The 19,602-nt window shown below is 36.7% G+C and overlaps 2 protein-coding genes across 6 annotated transcripts; one reads left to right on the top strand and one right to left on the bottom strand.

Moving 5' to 3' along the window:
- Positions 1-85: 85 nt before the first annotated feature.
- On the bottom strand, positions 86-7,414 carry LOC129791309 (protein MON2 homolog). The gene is made up of 6 exons (XM_055829408.1): positions 7,137-7,414; positions 5,720-7,002; positions 2,524-4,576; positions 1,037-2,069; positions 660-977; positions 86-600 (listed from the first exon to the last, which is right to left on the bottom strand). Exons 1-6 carry the CDS (start codon positions 7,254-7,256, stop codon positions 428-430), a joined length of 4,980 nt encoding a protein of 1,659 aa, XP_055685383.1. The 5' UTR covers positions 7,257-7,414; the 3' UTR covers positions 86-427.
- A 780-nt stretch (positions 7,415-8,194) lies between these two features.
- Positions 8,195-18,696, top strand: LOC129791341 (lysophosphatidylcholine acyltransferase). 5 transcript variants are annotated; one of them, XM_055829470.1, is made up of 12 exons: positions 8,195-8,634; positions 8,958-9,125; positions 9,409-9,554; positions 15,625-15,836; positions 16,602-16,714; positions 16,787-16,941; positions 17,036-17,173; positions 17,253-17,378; positions 17,502-17,637; positions 17,714-17,815; positions 17,897-18,038; positions 18,107-18,696. In XM_055829470.1, exons 2-12 carry the CDS (start codon positions 8,967-8,969, stop codon positions 18,196-18,198), a joined length of 1,521 nt encoding a protein of 506 aa, XP_055685445.1. In that variant the 5' UTR covers positions 8,195-8,634; positions 8,958-8,966; the 3' UTR covers positions 18,199-18,696. The 5 variants fall into 5 exon arrangements, with proteins under 5 accessions (XP_055685445.1, XP_055685446.1, XP_055685443.1 ...); XM_055829471.1 differs by having other exon boundaries at positions 8,967-9,125; XM_055829468.1 differs by lacking the exon at positions 15,625-15,836 and adding an exon at positions 14,336-14,553 and having other exon boundaries at positions 8,196-8,634.
- Positions 18,697-19,602: the final 906 nt, after the last annotated feature.

The following is a 19,602-nucleotide window of genomic DNA, read 5'->3' on the forward strand; positions in this document are numbered from 1 at the left end:
CATTTGAAAATTTTTCACTGTCTTTTACCCCGGTCTCCCCTATCCATAAAAACGAAGAAAAAGTAGAAAGAAGAATGCAAAAATGTTGTTTTTATATATTATTTATTTTCTTTATAAACGAAGAATTTCTCGCTTTGTGTAATACAATATTTTTTATTTCAACATTTTGAAGGAAATTCAATTTTATTTTTATTTACTTCTAATGTTACTGTACACATTATAAGATATTAAATGAGAATATGTAAATGAACTTAAATAATAATTTATCGTGCTTAATTGCTAAAAGTAAGATTATAATACAGCTTTTTCTTTTATTTTTTTATAATGTGTATTTTATATAGATTCGCTTTAGTATAACAAAAATTAATTCACTAAAGACAAGAAGAGTCCCAAAAAGTTTTTTTTTCTCTCTCTCTTTGTAATGTAATTAATGATGACTGGCTGTGATACCATTTGGTGTAATTGGTGGAATTTGCAATAAATCCGAATACTGCAGGAGAGCTTCACGAAGAGATCTCGATACTTCGGCTGAGGATGTTGTGGTACAATCCACCAAGTAGGGATATAATTCAATTAATTGCTCCCATGCTGTTTTTCCAACTAAAAAAAAAACATAATTTTAGGTAAAGAAGTTAGGAAAAAAGAAAGGAATTGAATACCTTTTGTCGAGGAAGCCTTCTTCATTGATACAATCAATGTTGCAACAGCTTTTAGTACAAAGGAGATTTCCGTTAGACGATACCGCGGTAAGGGGCATTTTCCACTTTGTCTCTCGTCATCATTGTACTTCTTCAGTACTTCTTGGAAGCGATGCAAAAGGGCTGTTATAGCTAATCTTCCAGCTACACCACCCTCAATAGTGGTGTTGTTATTTGCATTTGGTGTCTCATTTTCTTCCAGGGAAAACTGAAGGAGTGTATCGAAGCATGTTTTTGCAAATTCTTCCCTTAATTTGAATTCAGAATCACACCCTGAAACTATTTATGCAAAAATTATACGTACCTATATCACGAAAAGAAATTTTATTAATACAAACCAGAATGTATTGATCCCTTGTTGAGAAGTACAACAACATTCAGAATGAATTCTTGGGGAATTTCAGATGAAAATGTGAGCACTTCGTCGCGCAAGAGTTCAATTACTTGACAATCAATCGCTTCATCCAGAACAATTTCCTCCAAGCCACGATCCTCAATGGTGCACACACTCTTCGGGAAGAGAAATTGATCCAACGTATCGGCCAAATCCTTCCACATTTCAGTGAAATATTTTCCATTGCTGCGAATTATCGGAAGGCCAGTGTGTAGGACACTCATGAGTGTCGATATGGCTTGCTTCCATGTACTTGCAGCTGGACATTTATATTTCAGCGACAGCGGTAGTTGCAATGCACGAATAATTTCATGTAGGATTGCACTTTGAATCACATTATCATCCGAAGCTGTTTGCTTGTACAACTTCACCACGACCGAGAGGGATTTTTCCCCAAATGGAATGTAATTCATGCTAATCCATTCTTGATTTGATGATGATGATTGATGGAATGGATGCTGCCGTGTCTTCTCCCTTTCGCCATCATCGTCGGTGCACCCAAAACTCGGGGGTTGGCAGGAGAATTGACTGAACTTGAGGAGTTGCTTGAAGATGGCTGGGATCATGGGTCGTAATGGGGAATTGGGTATTAATGCTTCATTCTGCAGAAGCTCCATACAATCGAGTATGCCATCATGGAGGGGGGTTAATGGTGAATCGGACATATTGGATAAAATATAGGGCGTTGCATCCGTATTAATTGGTGCAACAACAGCATTCATTAGTACACGGCAGAGTTGTGCGAGATCACTGTCGGTGAAATTGGGACGAATATGTTGAAAGAGAGCTGGAAAAATTTGAACTAGAGCCGTTAGGAATGCTTGACTAGGAAAATATGTCTCATCACTCTTATCATTGGTATTCATGTGAAATGTTCCACTTTCACAACCAATATTCAACCAAACGCGCCAAGCTACATTCCACATATCAACACTACTTTCGTCACTTCCATCTGCAGGACGATTGTATATAATTTCCTGGAAAATATGAAGAAGAAAAGAAATGAATTAATAACGAATTATTTTGTGAAGAGAAATCGAGTAGGTTTAAAACGTTAAAAAAAGAATTTCAAAAAAAAAAGCATAGTAGGCATATGTAAAAGGAAAATTGTTTTGAAAAGAAAATGGCGACGCGGGTGACCTAAGAGGAAATTGATAAAGAAAAATTGTATAATTCGTAAGTAATAGTGACTTTTTGGGCGTAAGGTCTGTCCCTAGATGTTATTGTTGTTGTTATCATTGCGAAGAAGTAATGGGTTGCTTTTAAGATATTACCACGAGGGCTTTTTAACGGATAAAAGGTAGATTTAGGTATAGAAGGGAGTTTTAGGGTTCTGTCTTTTGGTGACAGAAGTTTTCAGATATCTCAATCCAATCAAAAGTTATTCGTGGTTAAAATCATGCCCTAATTTCCTGGCCACCCTGTACTTACTTGAAATGATTTGAGAGCAGCCAAAGACACCTCATTGCTTCGACTGAGAGATGCATTCTCAATGAATTCAAGAAGAAGAGCCCAAGCACGATCAAAGTCCCCAAGTTGCTGGAGGAGCTGGCGTTTTGTGTTGAAAACCCGCGAAACTCCCGATAGGGTGAGAACTTGTGTTTCTGCCCATTGCTTCTGAGCTGTATTCCTTGAGTGATGTATCAAGATATTGCCACTTGTATCAACTTTCTCACTACTTGCTGTATTGGAGAGTGTCCGTACATTGTCAAGAAGTGGAAATAGCACCTGCCACAGCACTGCTTGCCACGTGGGTGGATTCAGTAGATTCCCATGAGCGGAAATTGTGGAAAAGAGTGTTTGTCCACCGGACTTCCTCACGGCTGGACGATTGTCAACACAGAGATCCCCAAGGCGTGCATAGAGGCACATCCAGAGTTTATCAAAGTGTGGCATTGTCAATGTGCCGGGAAAGTCGGGAAAAACCGTGCAATCATCCGTGACAGTTTGCGACAATTTCTCTTGATTCTGATTAAAATAGTCGGAGATATTCCACATAAGACCCACGGCTGTTAGGCTGATGTTGAGCTCTTGTGTTTGCGATCCGAATTTTGCGGCTGTACTCACGCACAAGGGGAGACAACGCCAAGGCATTACGGGCAGGAAGTCAGTTACAACAAGTTGAAGACACTGAAAAGCAATACGAATAAGGGCTTCTCCATGGTGATCAGACACTGCGCCAATTATTCCCAGAACTAGTGGCCATCCATACGATAGGGTCTCACCGGCACCATTGAGTACTTGCAGGACACAATCCAGCTGCCTCTGACGTACATCACCATGTGGGACAGTTGATAATTCAGCCAGTGGGCTCAGAAGGAGTGTTTGGAGCTTCTGATTTTCCCTCAATGGTACCTCATACTTATACTGCAATGCAGTTCGCACTAGATACGTTATTGCTTCAACACCCCATTCCCTCATACGTATATGGGGATGTTGACAAACTTCCAACAGATGATTTGTCAATGGGCGCCAAAGAACTTCAATTCTCTGCAAATTCATCACACCAGTTTCGAGGAGTTTCGCCACGGCAAACAGAGATGGTTCACGATTGGAATATGCCAGTTCCATAGCCTCATGGGAAAGTTTGCAAAGTGCATCAATGAGATGGTGCAGTGCAACATCATCCAAATATTGACTCGATTCAAATAATTGGCTCAACATTTGCGATAGCATAGGAAGGTCTGCCATAACAGCAGTTGTGATCACAGCATTTGTATCTGTTGTTTGCTTTGGCACAGCTTGCAAGCTTCCCCCCGTGGATGGTTTGAGACCAAGAATCCATACAAGGTGCTGAAGTGTTGCAAGAACAATATGCCAAGATGTACCCAAGAGGCCCCCATGGCAATGGGCAAGGTGTAGCAGTGATCGCATACATTGCAGATTTTTCGCCGTAAGCATAACAGGGCCTTGTTGTACACCAATTGGTAGGGATGATGTTGGCAGAGGCGTCCCAACGGCAACAACCTGATGCCTAAAATCACCCTCACCACATCCACCCATATATTGTCCCGTTCCCACGAGTTCCTGCACATCCATACGACCGTGACAATTAAATGGTGTACTGTGGTAGCCAGTGTTGAGCATTGACAGTGCATAGTGCGGTGGAAGAGATGCACGACAAATGGTTGTTATAAATGCATCTCGTGGCGTATGGAGCTCCAATATTCCACATAGTGCTGCATAGGATTGCATGGATTTCAGTATATTCTCCGTTACTGCTTCATCTGTTGCTGCATCAATTAGTGGACTTAGTGCAGCCAAAAGACCGCACCAACTTGAATTAATCAACTGACAATGAAGCTCCTGATCTTCCTCCGTTGTTCGCTCCTTGTATGGTCTGGGGTTTGTTTCACCAATTTGCGATGGGCCTTGTATGGCGAGTGAGATGGATTTTACAATATCCAAAAGACATGCGTATGCTATTGAAATTCCATAACCATCCATAATTGTGGGTGGTTCCATTTTCTCCAACATTTCAAGGCTGCGAAAAGAAAAAAAAGGAAAATTTTATGAAAATTCATACAAAAGCATTGAAATAGTCAATCATTACGCGTCCAGTTATAAGAGTTGGTATACCACAACGTAGAAGGATCAGTCTTTGCGTTGAAATTTAATTTGTGAGTAGTAATAGTAGGAAAAGATGATTTTTCATGAAATTCATCAATTTGAAAGACAAAATGGTTATATCTTAAGTTCTATAACACCTACAGAAATTTCTTGACTAGTTTTGGAAAGGTCTTAAAACAAGCTATAATCCTTCAGAACACAAAATGCGCTTTTTTGTTTAACCAAAACAGTTTTTAGCACTTCTAGTCCTTAAGGAATAGTTTTAGAGCTTTCTGATAATCTAGAAAGTAGAGAATTGGAAAACATTTAATTTGATACCAAGTTGAACAAAATCGGACAAGCCGTTCAAGAGATATGTCTCTTAGAACTTTTCAAATGCAAGAATTTTTCAAATGGTCATATCTTCTAAACGGCGACATAGATTTTCTTCATTTTCGGACTGGTGAAAGATATTGAGTCCAGCTACAACATATCAAAATTTAAAGGAAACCGATAATGGGGATTCGGAGATATTACCCCTTAAAGTTAGGCAATTTCTGTTTTTGTTTTTAGCGCCTCTTGTGGCCATTTTTGGAACTTGGAATGTTCTAGACAGTTGTAGGGCTTTTCAATACCTTTCATTTGATACCAAGATGGTCAAAATCGGTCAAGTCGTTCTCAAGTTATATCGAAAAAACACTTTTTGCTTTAGACCGCCATATTTGCTAAACGGCTTGACCGATTGTCAAGTATGAATTGTTGAGGAAAATGTCTCACTGAGCCCTACAACATACTAAAATTTCAGACCTCTAGCTATAAGGGAAGTGGTTCACGATGTTTCAAAATGGCGGACGGCGGCCATCTTGGATTTTAAAAATGCGAAAAAATGAAATTTTACACCCACATTTCTATATAAAACTTCAAACCCGAAGTCTCTATCTGTTACCGTTCTCGAACTATAAGGCAAAGTTTGGGCGATACCAAGTTTGAGCCCGATCTTAGGGGTTGGTTTTTCCGACGATTACAATACTTGGTGTTGGCCACGATTGTGGTATACCAACTAATTTTATGAACATACTAGGTTGATTTGCACTGTCCCGTGGGGAAGGTGGCATTCAGTGGGAGCCAAACACCACGAAAGAGAAAGCCAGGCTGTGGTGATGCACCAGGACCAACTGGTAGTGCTCCAATGAGGGTTGTTGCATTTACTTGACCACTTGGTTGACTTGCTGCACTATTCGTGCTCATCATTTGCGATGTTACAAAGAGACTCTGCACATAAGCTCCCAATGAATTGATAATATCTTGGAAAATATTCGTTGCGTGATTTCGTAGATCGTAGTACTTGCAAAAGGATACAAGTAGATCGGGCTGTACAATCATTTTGTGCAGAACTTCAAGTGCCAACGAACGCTGCCATGATGGTTTATCCGGATCGAGGAATTTCACAATGAGCGACAGGAAAATCTCACATTCTGTGATGAGAACATTGTGGTACTTTTGCACGAGAATTGAAACAACTCTCAAGAGTCTCATGCTTATTGGAAAGTATGGTTTCTCATGGGGTGTTACTTGTTGGTTGCTTGTTTGCGCAACTGTCCTGTATTTAATATTTGGTGAGAAGAGCTTGATAACAAGTGCACAAACACGTTCTTTCAGGAGAAAGAAAAATTCCTCATTCTTAAAGACTCTCGTGAATGTGGTGAGAACTGCTTCGAGTAGCTCAAGACCAAAGGTCCGTGTCATCTCCGTCATACCCAACAACCAATACGGTTGATCGGCATTCACAAGTTGAACGAGATCTTGAAAAAGAAGGAAAGCATCTGCAGCACAGGGTTTTAGTCCTCTCGGTGCAATACCCGTTGCCAATTTCAATTCTTCCAGATTCAGCTCTTTCTTCTCACCCCCGTCTGCGGTGGATGATTCTACTTCCTCAGCAACAACCCGCTCAAACACCAATGACACTAATTGGCGAATTGTTGCACCAGCTGTATTAATTGTTGTGGAATTTTTCGTAAAGTGCAACCGGAAGCAGAGGACGAGAGTCTTTGCCAACGTTTCACCATGTACCACGGTATTCGTGGTAAGGAGGAGTGTTACCGTTTGCAGCACCTTCACCTCCTCAATGCCATTTTCCATCAACATCCACAGTGTATCTGTTATGTAACGTGCACCTTTATGATCAACAACCTGCTGTGTTATGAGCCTCTGCATCATGCCCAAGCAGTATTTTATTATTTTTGCATCCTTCGACTCGCATCCCTGCACCAATGGGTACAAGATCTGATTCACCACATAATATACCGGAGTTTGGGGATTTGCTATTGCACTCTTCAGCTTTGCAATTGCCTCTTCGCATGACTACAACAGAAAGAACAAAAAAAAAAGAAAAATTAGAAAATAAGATAAAGTTTTCATTTAATGTGAACTGATATCGTGGAATTTATTTCAATCAGCCCATTTTTTTCCATCCATCCACCAATAAATTATTTTACCTCTTTTATCTGGGGATATTTTTTCTTCGTCTCCTGACCCAATTGCCGGAAATCATTTTGAAGCACTTCGAGAAATTTTTTAGCTGCCTCCGATCCTGTTGTGCCACTAACAAACGACATTTTTCCTTCTTCACATTTAAAAATAATTTCCCTCAAAGAAGATTTTTCTCCTTCGCACAGCAATTTTCCTTTTTTTTCTTAAAAATTCAAGCACAAATTAAAAAAAAATAGTCGCGTTGGCGACAACACAATCACAATATGGCAACTACGAAGTGTCAGAGGTAAAAAGGAAATAAATTTCATGGAAATTATGAAAGTATTTTGAAATTATTATTTCCTTTCATTTGTTGCAAAGTGAAGCTCGGCTGAACGGCTGGGCCGATCGTAAGGTATTTTGTCTATCAGATAGATAGGGGAGTTTATGTGTTGTTATGGGCATATAGGGTCTCATCTTTTGATCAGAAAATTGGGTTTTTGATCAGAAGAATATTCCGTTTTGGTCTTGACAACGCTATTTTTGGTCAGAAAAGTGCTCTAATTCCTAACTAAAGGAATGTTCCGTTTTGATCAGAGAAATATTTTTAAAAAAAATGATCATGTAAATATTCTATTGGGGCTCGGAAAATGACTGAATGTACAAAGCTTGAATATACTTTGCAAAGTGTTGAGCTTTTTATATTTTCTTTTAAGTTTTTTGCTACTGTTATGTTTTTTTTTGTGAAAAATCTATATGCATTAAAGTAAGTTTAATTATAAAAAATCTAACAAATCATTGTCAGACTTCTAGAACCTACATTTATTAAGATTTAACGATAAATAAGCAGTGAAAACTACAAAAGTTTCGCATTGGTAAAATAAAACCTAATATTTCAGCACAGGTACGAACTCTTATGACTTAAAATAAGTTTTAAAAAAATATTATTTTCCATATAATTTAGCCTAAAACATAGGTAGTAGGCAAAAAAATAAATCTTTTTATGATCATTTGGAAAATATTGTTCTCATCATGAAGGGATTTTATTGTTACCTATATACTATGTAGGGGAAGACGGGGTAGTTTGGAAAATGGAAAATTCACCCATTTCCCATCAAGATAGAGAAAAGTGTTATATGGGGAAGTTGTAGGCCGGAAAATTTCCTACAAAATAGGGCTATTTGTTTTTTTTCATACTACCACACTTGCTTGATATTATCCCAAAAACAACCAAAGTAGCCAAATTACCCCGTCTTCCCCTACATATCGCTGCTTGCTGCAGCAATTACCGTATCTGCTGTAGAAATCCCTCTCTTGATACGATAATTGCTGCTGCAAGCAACGATATCAAAACCATACAATTCGTTGAACACAATAAACATTTCAGTTGTGAAAGAAAATTCCTCGAGAGTGGAGTGAACGTTTTTGCAAGAATTATTGATTTTCTGCAAAGAGAGCCGAATGAAAAATAGAATAGGGAGCTTAAACAAAAATTAATGGTGAAGAGAAAGTCTTTGAAATAAGGTAGAAAATTATTTTAAATTAAATATTAAAGTATAATGTGAAATTAGGAGGAGTTTAAATTGGAAAAAAAGAAGAAATTGTGCAACGTGGATCCCATTTTGCACGAAAATCGATTAACTACAATTTCCCTTCTTTTACTTTTTCACAATTTATTTATTTCTTTGGAGGTGGGAGTCAGCAAATTTTATTATTGTGTTTTACTCTTAATTTTTTTTTAAATTTAAAAATGCGTCTTTGTATTTAAAATGAATGAAAGAAAAAAAAACAGATCATGTGGAAAGCAAGTTCAAGTGCAGAAAAAAATATACAAGAGTTAAAAATAGTTCTTTCAGATGACCGAAAACCATCAGTTTTCATCACAAGACACTTCTGTTGTTGGTATTGAAAAGCATCAAAGGAACACAAACATGGATCCAAAATCGGAAAATTTACATCTTATAAATCCATTTGTACACAAGATGGAACTGATTGATCCATTGGATAAAGTGAAAGTGAGTCATTTTAGAGTTTCTCTTGAAATATTTCTTGTGAGAGATTTTTGCTTTGGTGAAAATCTCTCTTGTATGTGTTATTTTTTGGGTATATAGTTGTAAGAGGTATACATACATACATACATATAATGTAACAATTGTTGATTTAAATTTTTTTTTATTTACAATTTAATGATTTTTATTTTTCAAAATTCAAGCATAATTCTGTTTGTAATAAAATTCTTTAAGGGAACCTTTACAAATTAATTAATTAATAATATTTTATAAATGTTTTTAATTACAGACTGCAGTCTTTACGGTTCTCCTTCTTCCATTTCGAGTATTCGTAATATGTCTGTTGCTACTATTAGCTTGGTTTTTAGCCTGTATTGGACTTTATGGTCTAACCGAAGAAGACTTACGTTCAAGACCAATGAAAGGCTGGAGAAGGTATACCCTGTCTATATATGTAGTTAAACTGCTTAACCTTATACCTATACTACATACATAAATAATGTAGCTATATACATTTTTTTTATTATTGCTTTTGGATGAGGATATTTGCCAACTAACATTGTGGCTAATTTTAATATATAATCTATTTTCTATGTCTATATTACGTAAATTGCTTAAGGCAAAATGATTAAGGAGATGTCGGGAAAACAATAATTTTTAAATTTAATTACCACTGATATGCTATTAATTTGTAGATATGACATAATCTTATCATAAGACTCAACTAGAAAAATATAGAACACATAAAATCATAAGTTCAATATTATCTATTGTCAACGTATCGTGTTGATATTGTTTTTTCTTTTCTTCATTCCATTCATCAATTTTATTAACACTTCACTGTAGGTAATAATATAGGTATACATACTTGTATACATACATAGTTAGAATATTGAAGTACCTCAAGTAGGGGCTTCATGGATCTGGAGGACTCCGCCCCCTTTCAACTCCCGGCACTGTACCCAAAATGTCACATACACTAACGCTCTGACTCCTGATGAGTCTTACCACTTGTATCAGCCGAGGCGGTCTGACTCCATCCTCGAAAGACACCCCTAACAGTGCATTGTGGGAGAAGAGAGAGTCCTCTTACGCAAAACAGCCTAAGCTGAAGGGGTAGGCATTCGGGCTTTTTGAACACCTTTTGGGGTCATAGAACTACACTCGGCCATTCCTGAATTTCGACGTCCTCGGCGAAGGATTAAATGAATCAATGATTTGTAGAGGACATCAGCCTATCTCTAACCCCACCTCACTCTTCTATCTCCCATCTCCTAACCTAGTAATCCTATCCCATCAAGCTAACCTAAGCTTGGCCTATATCTCTTTGAAAGTTTTCTTTCCTTTACTCGGGTCATTCTGATGTTTAGCGTGCACGCTTACCAATTTCCTAGTAACATGTTACCCTTCTGGTCCCAAGGCCCTTCGCCTTTCTTCGATCTGCTTCAACAGTTCCTTCTGTATCTGGGTATCATCTTCCTTGATCCTCCTGTCGCTGGAGCAGTGTATCTAACCAACACCAGATTTCCTTCCTTGAATTGTGTGGGCTTCTTCTTCATCAGATTATGTTTTTCTGCTTCAACACGTTGATGCTCCAACATCCTTGCTTCAGCCTTGCTTCTTAGGCTCTGCAAGTCTTCCATCGCGGTGTCTGTTCTTTCTCCTGCGGTGGTCACAGCAAATGACAACAGATTCTCCCGTTGTTGTCGAGGATTGTACCCCAACAAGAGCTGATAGGGAGTCTCCCCTGTTACTCTATTTATTGATGAATTGATTGCCCATTGCACAGTCGGTAAATGTTTTGCCCAATCCTTGCCCAGCTCATCTTCTGACAGGCAGCGTAATGAGTCCTTGACCACCCTGAAGATGCGTTCTACCTGACCATTGGCTCTAGCAGTGGCCACAGCCACAGGGGAATGCTGAATGTTATTCTGCTTGCAGTATTCCTGGAATTCGCGAGATGTGAACGCAGACCCATTGTCGCTCACTGCAATGCATGGGAGTCCGAAGAATTGTGATATTTCATCCAATGCCCTTGTTACAGTGAGTGTTGTGGGACGAGCCACAGGTCGAAGAATCGTGAATCGTGTGAAGGCATCCACAATGGCCAGAATGTGTTCCTTGCCTCCCGATGTACGTGGAAAAGGTCCACAGAAATCAAGATGAACTGTGTGAAACGGTATGGGTTTCTTCTGCATAACGTGCCACTGGTATCGATGTTCGTCTGGGCTGGCTTTATGCATGGCACATTTCATACAGTTTCTGACATATTTTCGCGTTAATTGTCGAAGTTTTGGGAACCAAAAGTCCTTTTGAATGCTCTTGATGGTTCGGTCGGTTCCCGGGTGTCCACGCTCATCGTGTGCTGCACGCATCACAAAGAATTTCAATCCTGGGGGCACTACAAGGCGATTTCCCTGGGGAGTGAGTCTAAATAACTTGTTGTCCTGCACCACGTATTCTTGCAGAATTTGTTTCTGATCCACCTCTCCTTTCAACTTCCCAGTGACAACTGAGTATATTCTCTCCAATTTTGGGCTTTCCATCTGTCGCGTCTACAGTGGGGATAATTGTCTGACTTCTCCTTTTGCTTGCTTCCAAATAATTTTGTCCCAGCAGCAAAGGAAATTGTTGGTACTTTTGGGGCACAACATGTATTTTAATTCTGCAGTACCCATCTCCTGATTTTACACTCGCGCTGGTGGCCCACAATGTTTTCCTCCGTCCTCCTCCATACACCCTAAAGTGGATGGCACGTCCTTCCTTCAACAATCCCAAACTTGTGGCCACGTTTTCCTGCAGCAGGGAGATGTCGCTTCCGCTGTCCAGGAGTGCGTCCAATTTCCTCCCTTCTAATTCGATTTGAGTGAGCGATTTGCGGATGGGGCTCAGGCTGGTGGTACGCTCATGCACCAGCCTAACCCGAAAATCCTTCTTCTCCGGGCACTTAGACGCCAGATGTTCATCAGAGTTGCAGATGAAACATCTTTTCTGCGTATTTCCCCGGCGACTTCCACCCCATTGTCCGGATTGGGGCTTCCTTCGCTCAGTCTTGATAGCATCATCTTTCCATGAATTGCGATATTGACGATCGCGTGATCTTCCCCTATAGTTCGGCTTGTGTCTCCCTTCACAGGAGCGGGAGCGATCTCGCCTTGGGCTTCGGCTTAGATGTCGGCGATCCCTGCGTCGTTCTCTCATTCTGTTGTCCCTCTCGCGTGAGCGGTTCCTCTCACCTCGACGGAAAGTTCCACGCACTGAGTAGCGATTGCGTGAGTTGTGATTGCTGTCATCAAGTCGCTTTAACGCCAGCATCAGATCAGGTATTGTTTGGGGATTGGTGCATGTTAATGATGAGCGCTCTACATGCCCCGGCACTCCCTGGATTATGTATTTTATTATTAACCGTGTAGACAGTCCAATGCGCTGGCCCAGGGCATACTTGCCCATGACATAGGCCTCCACCGGTTCATCCCTCTTGCGGGTGGCCTCCATTTTCACCATGGCGCTCAAGTCGTCCACATCATCCGGGAAGAATTTTAAAAGTGCCTCTTTTAGCTTGGGCCATGTATATGCCAAGTCCATGTTTCCCTCCAGCCATGATCGTGCTGCCCCTTTTAGCCTCATGGTGGCTATGATTACTTTTTGTTCATTTGTAATGCTGAACTGGGCGCAGCATTTTTCGACCATTTCAACCCATTTCTGGGCTGACAGGGTTCTGTCTTGGTCCGGATTAAATTCGGGAAGCATGGATTCAACTTCCCTTTTTCCTATGGACATGCCCAATCGCGGCACAGTGGGGTATTCCCGTGTTTCCGGGAAACCCCTGAATACAGAGCTGTCGGTCTCACTGAGCCTTGGTGGGACCTCACCATGCTCCTCGGCATCTCCAGGGTTATTTCTCCTGGTTGATGTGAGCCAGCGTTGGAATTGCACAAGAGTTTCTTCGTCCATTTCACTAATCACTTTTCACTTAACGCGTGTTGCTTGACTGAGAGCGATATGCGGAATGCTTTATCCCGAGAGAAACGCAGAGTGCTTTGCCTCAACAAAGAAGACTTAATGCTTTGTCTTCCTGATGACTCACACATTTTCTCAGGACTTGGAAATTTTCCACTCGCCCGGTTAATTTACACAAAGCTTACTCACCGCCTTCGGCAATTATCGTTTACCCTCTTGTCGGTCGATGAGTAATCCTCACTTTCTCCTGATCCCGGTCGATCTCGTTCCCCTTCTCTCTTCTTTTCTTTCTAGCGATCTGAAAAGCTTCAGTTGCATTAGTATTGGGGTTCTTTTTCTATGACTGGTAATTTTCCACTCTTTCGTTCTCAATCAGCATCATTCATGGGCCCCATTTCTCACACACATACATACGTGCAAACATACATACATATATATGCATGCCCACGCCATGTCTTTGCGATTAGAAAAAGAATACTTATCTTTGTGAATTGCTGAATCCTTTTTCCATCTTTACACTACACACTTGGGGATCTGTTCAGATCCCACTTCTGAATGAAGTACCTCAAGTAGGGGCTTCATGGATCTGGAGGACTCCGCCCCCTTTCAACTCCCGGCACTGTACCCAAAATGTCACATACACTAACGCTCTGACTCCTGATGAGTCTTACCACTTGTATCAGCCGAGGCGGTCTGACTCCATCCTCGAAAGACACCCCTAACAGTGCATTGTGGGAGAAGAGAGAGTCCTCTTACGCAAAACAGCCTAAGCTGAAGGGGTAGGCATTCGGGCTTTTTGAACACCTTTTGGGGTCATAGAACTACAATATGGCTAAAAAATATGTTCAAAACTAGAGGAAAAAAGCAAAAAAAAGAAATTTCGTCATCTTTTTTAAAAACTTTCTTACTTCAATTTCAAGTTTTAAAGAAATACTGAATAATTTTTATCGTCTAACTAAAAAAAAGGATTTTCTTTACGATTTATTGTTAGTTAGATTCTAGTGTTTTCTAAATAGTTAAAATGCTTCAAAACTTTTTAAAATTAATTCTCTTAATGCGTTTTAATTAATCATAAATATAGCGCCTTCAGAAATCTCTGTTAACCACTACATTAAAACAAAATATTCTCTTATCTTTATTTCCGTATCATTTGAGTCATTAGGTGTGTATTTCTTCTTTTTTTTTAGTAAACATTATGTTATTTAATTTAAATAATTTATCAAGTACCGTCAACAAATTTTTATTATTATCAACAGGACAATTCAAATAATGACCGCTGCTGTAATGAGATTTTTATTCATGGCTGGGTCTTTCCATCGGGTGCAGTTTAAAGGGGACTGGGCACCACCAAAAGAGGCCCCCATTTTAGTTGTAGCACCACATTCGTCTTTCTTTGATTCAATCGTGGTGGTCCTCTTAGGACCACCAGCCGTCGTTGCAAAAGCTGAGACGGCATCTTTGCCATTTTTCGGAAGTACGTTATATTTGTTAATTTTTTTTTGTTGTTTTAGTAAAAAAAATTTACTCTTTTACTATTCTTGTGATTTCTTATGAAACAAAAGAAACAAACTTAGAAAGAAAGTTGTTATTTCTTTACTATCTCAACTAACATATTTTTGCAATTAAACTTATTCTTCATTTCAATTGTATAAAATTATGGGTATAAAAAATGTAATGAAAATTAAGGAAAATGCTACGATTTGATAAAATAGTTGGTAAATGTCATATTCGTCATAATTTAAAGAAATATAGGTATGATAAGTTTGAGCGTACAAAATAAGGTTTTAACGATGTATTTTTAAGGGTTAAAAAAAGGATTTAAAAAATTCTTTAAATTGACAATTTAACAGCCTGTATGTGCCTTCTAAAGCATCTGCGTCTTATTTAAAGGGTTTTCTATAGGCTTTGTAAAAATATTTTTGGTAGAAAATCATATTTTAAAATTTTCAAAATACTTTGAAGCTGCCTTTTATAGCTTTTGCTCTTTATAATCTTTTTCATAGCAAGAATAAAATAATATGGGAACCAAAATATGACGGACTGAGCTCGAATAATGTTTTTATTTACCGATAGAAATGAAAATTGGGAAAACCACAAATTAGAAGATCCATTCCAAGATAAGTAAGATCAAAAAGAAAAACAACAATTTTATCTATCAAAAAAAGACTTTAAAAATTTCTCTTCCAGAGGTGATCGCATTAATTTAATATATGAAAATGTAACCTACCTCTAAACCTTTCTAAAACGGGGCCTAACACTTCTCTAGATGTAATAAACAAACCAAAAAAAACGAATCTGCACACCACTAAAACAACAGATAAAAAAATAAATTGCATTGCTTATGAAAATTCTCACGTTGTGGAATAAGAATTTCCATAATATTCTTAGCTATATATAACGCGTTTATACTGGCTTTATTTATTTTTTACTTGTATTATAAAATCTAATTGATAATTTAAGAAAAACAAAAATAATTTTTCTTGTGTTGTTACTAAATTTTGTTGTAATTCTCTTAATTGTGTTATGTTTGCCTCATTTTCGAAAGGTTTCTCAAAAACATTATATGCTTGGTCGGGCGCTGTTCATATTTGGCTGGCGGAATGTCAATCCGTGTTATTGGATCTAGATGTTCAAGAGATGAGGCACCTATTCTTGTTGCTGCTCCGCACACCTCTTTTCTGGACAGTGTAATTGTTTATGTAACCAATATGAGCTCTGTTATAGTACGTAAGGAATCAATGGACAACTATGTTGGCAGTAAGTTTCCTTTTTTTTAATTTTTATTTTTTTCGTTTTTTATATTAATTTCTGTCTCATCCAGTTTTAATTTAACTTTTTTTTATTTTTGTCTAATATTGGGCCTAATTTAGCGACCAAGAAACCCTTGAAATCTTTAAATTTTGTACTGAAATTTCAAGATTTCAAGCGAATTTCAAGAGTTTCTTGGTCGCTGAATAAGGCCCATTCTTTACACTGATATGCAAAATAGATAACATATCTGACAAATAAAATTTAAAAAAATAAACATAGCAAATGCAGAGATACTAACATTAATAATTTTAGTAATTGCTATTAACATAATAGATTTTGGTTTATTATTTTATCTTTCACTTTTTGGGGGGGGGGGGAGAAGGGGTTTAGAAAAAATCGCGTCGTATATATTTTTAATATAAGGCAAATGTTATCAGAGGTGTTAATTATTTTGCACCTCATTGTAAAGCTAAATGCTCTTTATACAAATTAGAATATGAAAAAAAGAATTAAATATTTCAATTGCAAAGGTGTTGGTGAAGAATTTATAAAATTATAATGAAACTGAGATTAGCTTAATGCATAAAAAAATTCTTTTGGAAAGGATTTGATAGAAAGAAATTAAACAACTTTCTTTTATGAAGTATTATATCTCTCTTTTGAAATTCTATGCTTGAAGGAGGGATATAAAGTTTATGTTTTAAGAGAAAATCACAAAATATTTAGAGCTAAATATGACTCTTAAAATTTTCACGATAACCCCATTTCTAGAGTTAATAAATTACACCCAACCCATTTATGTATGGCGTGACGATCCAAATTCTCGTCAGAATACAATAAAGGCAATAAAAGAAAGAGCTAATTCACCTGAAGATTGGCCACAGGTAAGATTAACTTTTTTTCAAAAATTATTTTCAATTAACACCTTTTTGCATCTTTTTTTTATATCTATACAGATTATAATATTTCCGGAAGGAACGTGTACTAATCGCTCCTGCTTGATAACATTTAAAAATGGTGCCTTCTATCCAGGCGTTCCCATTCAGCCAGTCTGTATTAGATATCCTAATGTCCGTGACACTGTTACCTGGACATGGGATGGACCTGGTGTGTAAGTATTCGTACAGAACCATTCTTTCTGTTTAACGTACAAAAGAAATCTGTGAAAAATTTAAAGTTCTTTATTCTTTTATTTATCTTTTCAGATTAAAATTACTGTGGCTCACTCTTACACAAGTACACAGTGCATGTGAGATTGAATTTCTTCCAATATACGTCCCATCGCAGGAAGAAAAGGAAAATGCCAAATTATATGCTCATAATGTTCGCAATGTTATGTCCAAGTGAGTTAAATTAATTAATCTTTAACATTTAATTAATTTATCAAACTTTTTTTTTGATTTTTCTTTTATTCATTTATAGAGCCCTGGGATTACCTATATCAGATTATACCTATGATGATTGCAAAATATTAACACGTGCTAAAGAAATGAATCTTCCATTTGCATCGTCAATTATTGATATTGAAAAATTGCGGAAAAGTATTGGGTTAGTATAAATAATTATATACATTTAATGCAAACCGACATAATCAACCAGATTTTAACTATTGAAGCACATAACTAATTAATTTTTCTTTTAATATCCTTTTATTCCTTCAATACGTAATAGACTCAAAGAAACAAACATTGATGAAAAGCCAGTAATGTTGCCAAAGTATGAACTGGACTACATTGAATTTTGCCAAAAGCTTGAGATACCACAAAATCATTCACATGCACGAAAATTGTTTTCGCTCTTTGACCCGGTATGAATTATTGAATTATTATTTTTTTTTAAATTTTACATAATGATTTTTTTTTACAACTTACCTTTTCTTTTAGGAATCTAGCGGAGTTATAGATTTCCGGAACTACCTCCTATGTACGCAATTTTTAATGAAACTGAATCAACCTCTAATAGATTTAGTTAAATCAGCTTTTGAGGTTAGATAAAAAACAACAAAATTTAAATTTCAAAGCTATCTAACGTATTTAATTTTTAATTTTTTAATACTTTTATTTCAGATATATCAAAATGATTCAAATGGTGTATCGTGTGAAATATTTTACTTCATAATTCGCCATACTTTGGGTGTTCCTGACGAAGTGATCCACCTGATATATTCACAAATTGCAAAACAATCATCACAAGAGCTTATAACATTCGGTAAGAAAATCAAAAAAAAATCTTTTGCTTTTTCAGAATTAAAGAAAAATCATTTTTTTTTAACATAGATGATTTTGCAAAGTACGCCAGAGGAAAAGCTGAATTCTCAAAAATATTCACCGAAAATGTTGATTCCTGTGAAAAATTGAAACAAGTCTAAGTCATTGCTGTATGTTTTATTTAAATTAATATTAATGCTCATTGCTCATGTCATATTGATCAAATTTGTTACCTACGCACTATTTATTTATTTTTTCTTTCATTTGTCATATATGAAATAATTGAACGGCGATCCAATGAAAATTTTTTAATGTTTTGTTTTAATTTTTATTGAAGAAAGAATTTAATTTTCCAATTTGTAATATGTTTTGCATTCCATTTTTTTTTGTTTTATTTCTTTTTTAAATCATTGTAAAGATAATAATATTTATAAATAAATACTCTGAAAAAAATTATTTTGAAATTGTGTCCAATCGACAAGATGCCCAAAAATATGTCTATTAAATTTATGAATAAAGTATTTTTCATGTTTATTGTGTTGTAAGTTGTAAGGTATATTTATGTAATTATTGTGAATATAATTTGTAGTTCTGGTAATTTATTCTATTTGTATATTTAGGAATTAAAATGTAAACTGAATAAAAAATTTCGTAGAAAACATTTTTAGCTTTATCTTTTACATCCTGAAGAATCTCCACTTGAAGACAATTATAAAGAGGATAGGGGTAACTGTGGTAAAATGGTGAATTTGAAAAAAAATAAAAATTAATATCTCAAGAAGCAGTGAGAGCTAATCTGTCTAATTTTGTCAGTAGTTGCACTTTATACCCCTGCCTAAACCTAGAAAGTTTCATAATAATTGATCCAATATTTTGGCTTTTATTTGAAAAACAAATTTTTCGAACCTCAAAGTTACTCTGACCTCTCAACTACAAATTCAGTTTTGGCGAAATTCTCTGCAATATTTTTGATCCAAATGCATTTTTAGACAGAGTAACTATTGCTAAACACGAATCTAATCTGAATTTTCCGAAAAATTTTTCCGAGTTTTCCCGTAAAACACTGATAGTAAAAAGTACCCCTTGGGGCAAAATGGTGAATTTGGTGTTTTTTTTTAAAAAAACGTTTTAAATTTTTGAAAAAATAATTTCCCTTAATTAGTATAACTATTTTATACAATTTGGGATGTTTAATCACTTACTATTACCAATTTTTATAAACTAAAAAAATAAAAAAGGCAATTTCTTAAATTTAACGTTTTTTAATTTTTTGTATTTTTTTTTATTAAAAAAAAGTTTTAATTGGTAAACAAATCTCTCATTCTTAATCGATATTATAGTGCCTTGCTAAAATAATTTCATTAAATTAAGATTAGCGAACAAAAAACGCAATTAACCGTTTTACCCCAGGATTTTTGGAACAGGCAAATTTGGAAGGGTTTGGAAAATGGCCTGAAAAGGCAATTTCCCGTGGAGATAGAGAATAATCGTCTGAGACAAAGTTGTAGCCCGGAAAATTCCCTATAAGATAGTTCTCATGGGAAATCTCAAATATTTCCATGGAA

Source organism: Lutzomyia longipalpis, chromosome 2, assembly GCF_024334085.1.
Source record: "Lutzomyia longipalpis isolate SR_M1_2022 chromosome 2, ASM2433408v1".
NCBI lineage: Eukaryota > Metazoa > Arthropoda > Insecta > Diptera > Psychodidae > Lutzomyia > Lutzomyia longipalpis.

Bases quoted from the DNA above. Each gene is read 5' to 3' on its own strand.
- LOC129791309 (XM_055829408.1), bottom strand. From the start codon at position 7,256: ATGTCGTTTGTTAGTGGCACAACAGGATCGGAGGCAGCTAAAAAATTT. The intron at 4,577-5,719 runs GTATGTTCATAA...TTCTTTTCGCAG, and splicing joins GGACAGTGCAAATCAACCTA to CCTTGAAATGTTGGAGAAAA. The intron at 978-1,036 runs GTTTGTATTAAT...TTGCATAAATAG, and splicing joins CAAGGGATCAATACATTCTG to TTTCAGGGTGTGATTCTGAA.
- LOC129791341 (XM_055829468.1), top strand. From the start codon at position 8,967: ATGACCGAAAACCATCAGTTTTCATCACAAGACACTTCTGTTGTTGGT. The intron at 14,554-16,601 runs GTACGTTATATT...CCCCATTTCTAG, and splicing joins ATCTTTGCCATTTTTCGGAA to AGTTAATAAATTACACCCAA. The intron at 17,638-17,713 runs GTATGAATTATT...CTTTTCTTTTAG, and splicing joins TGTTTTCGCTCTTTGACCCG to GAATCTAGCGGAGTTATAGA.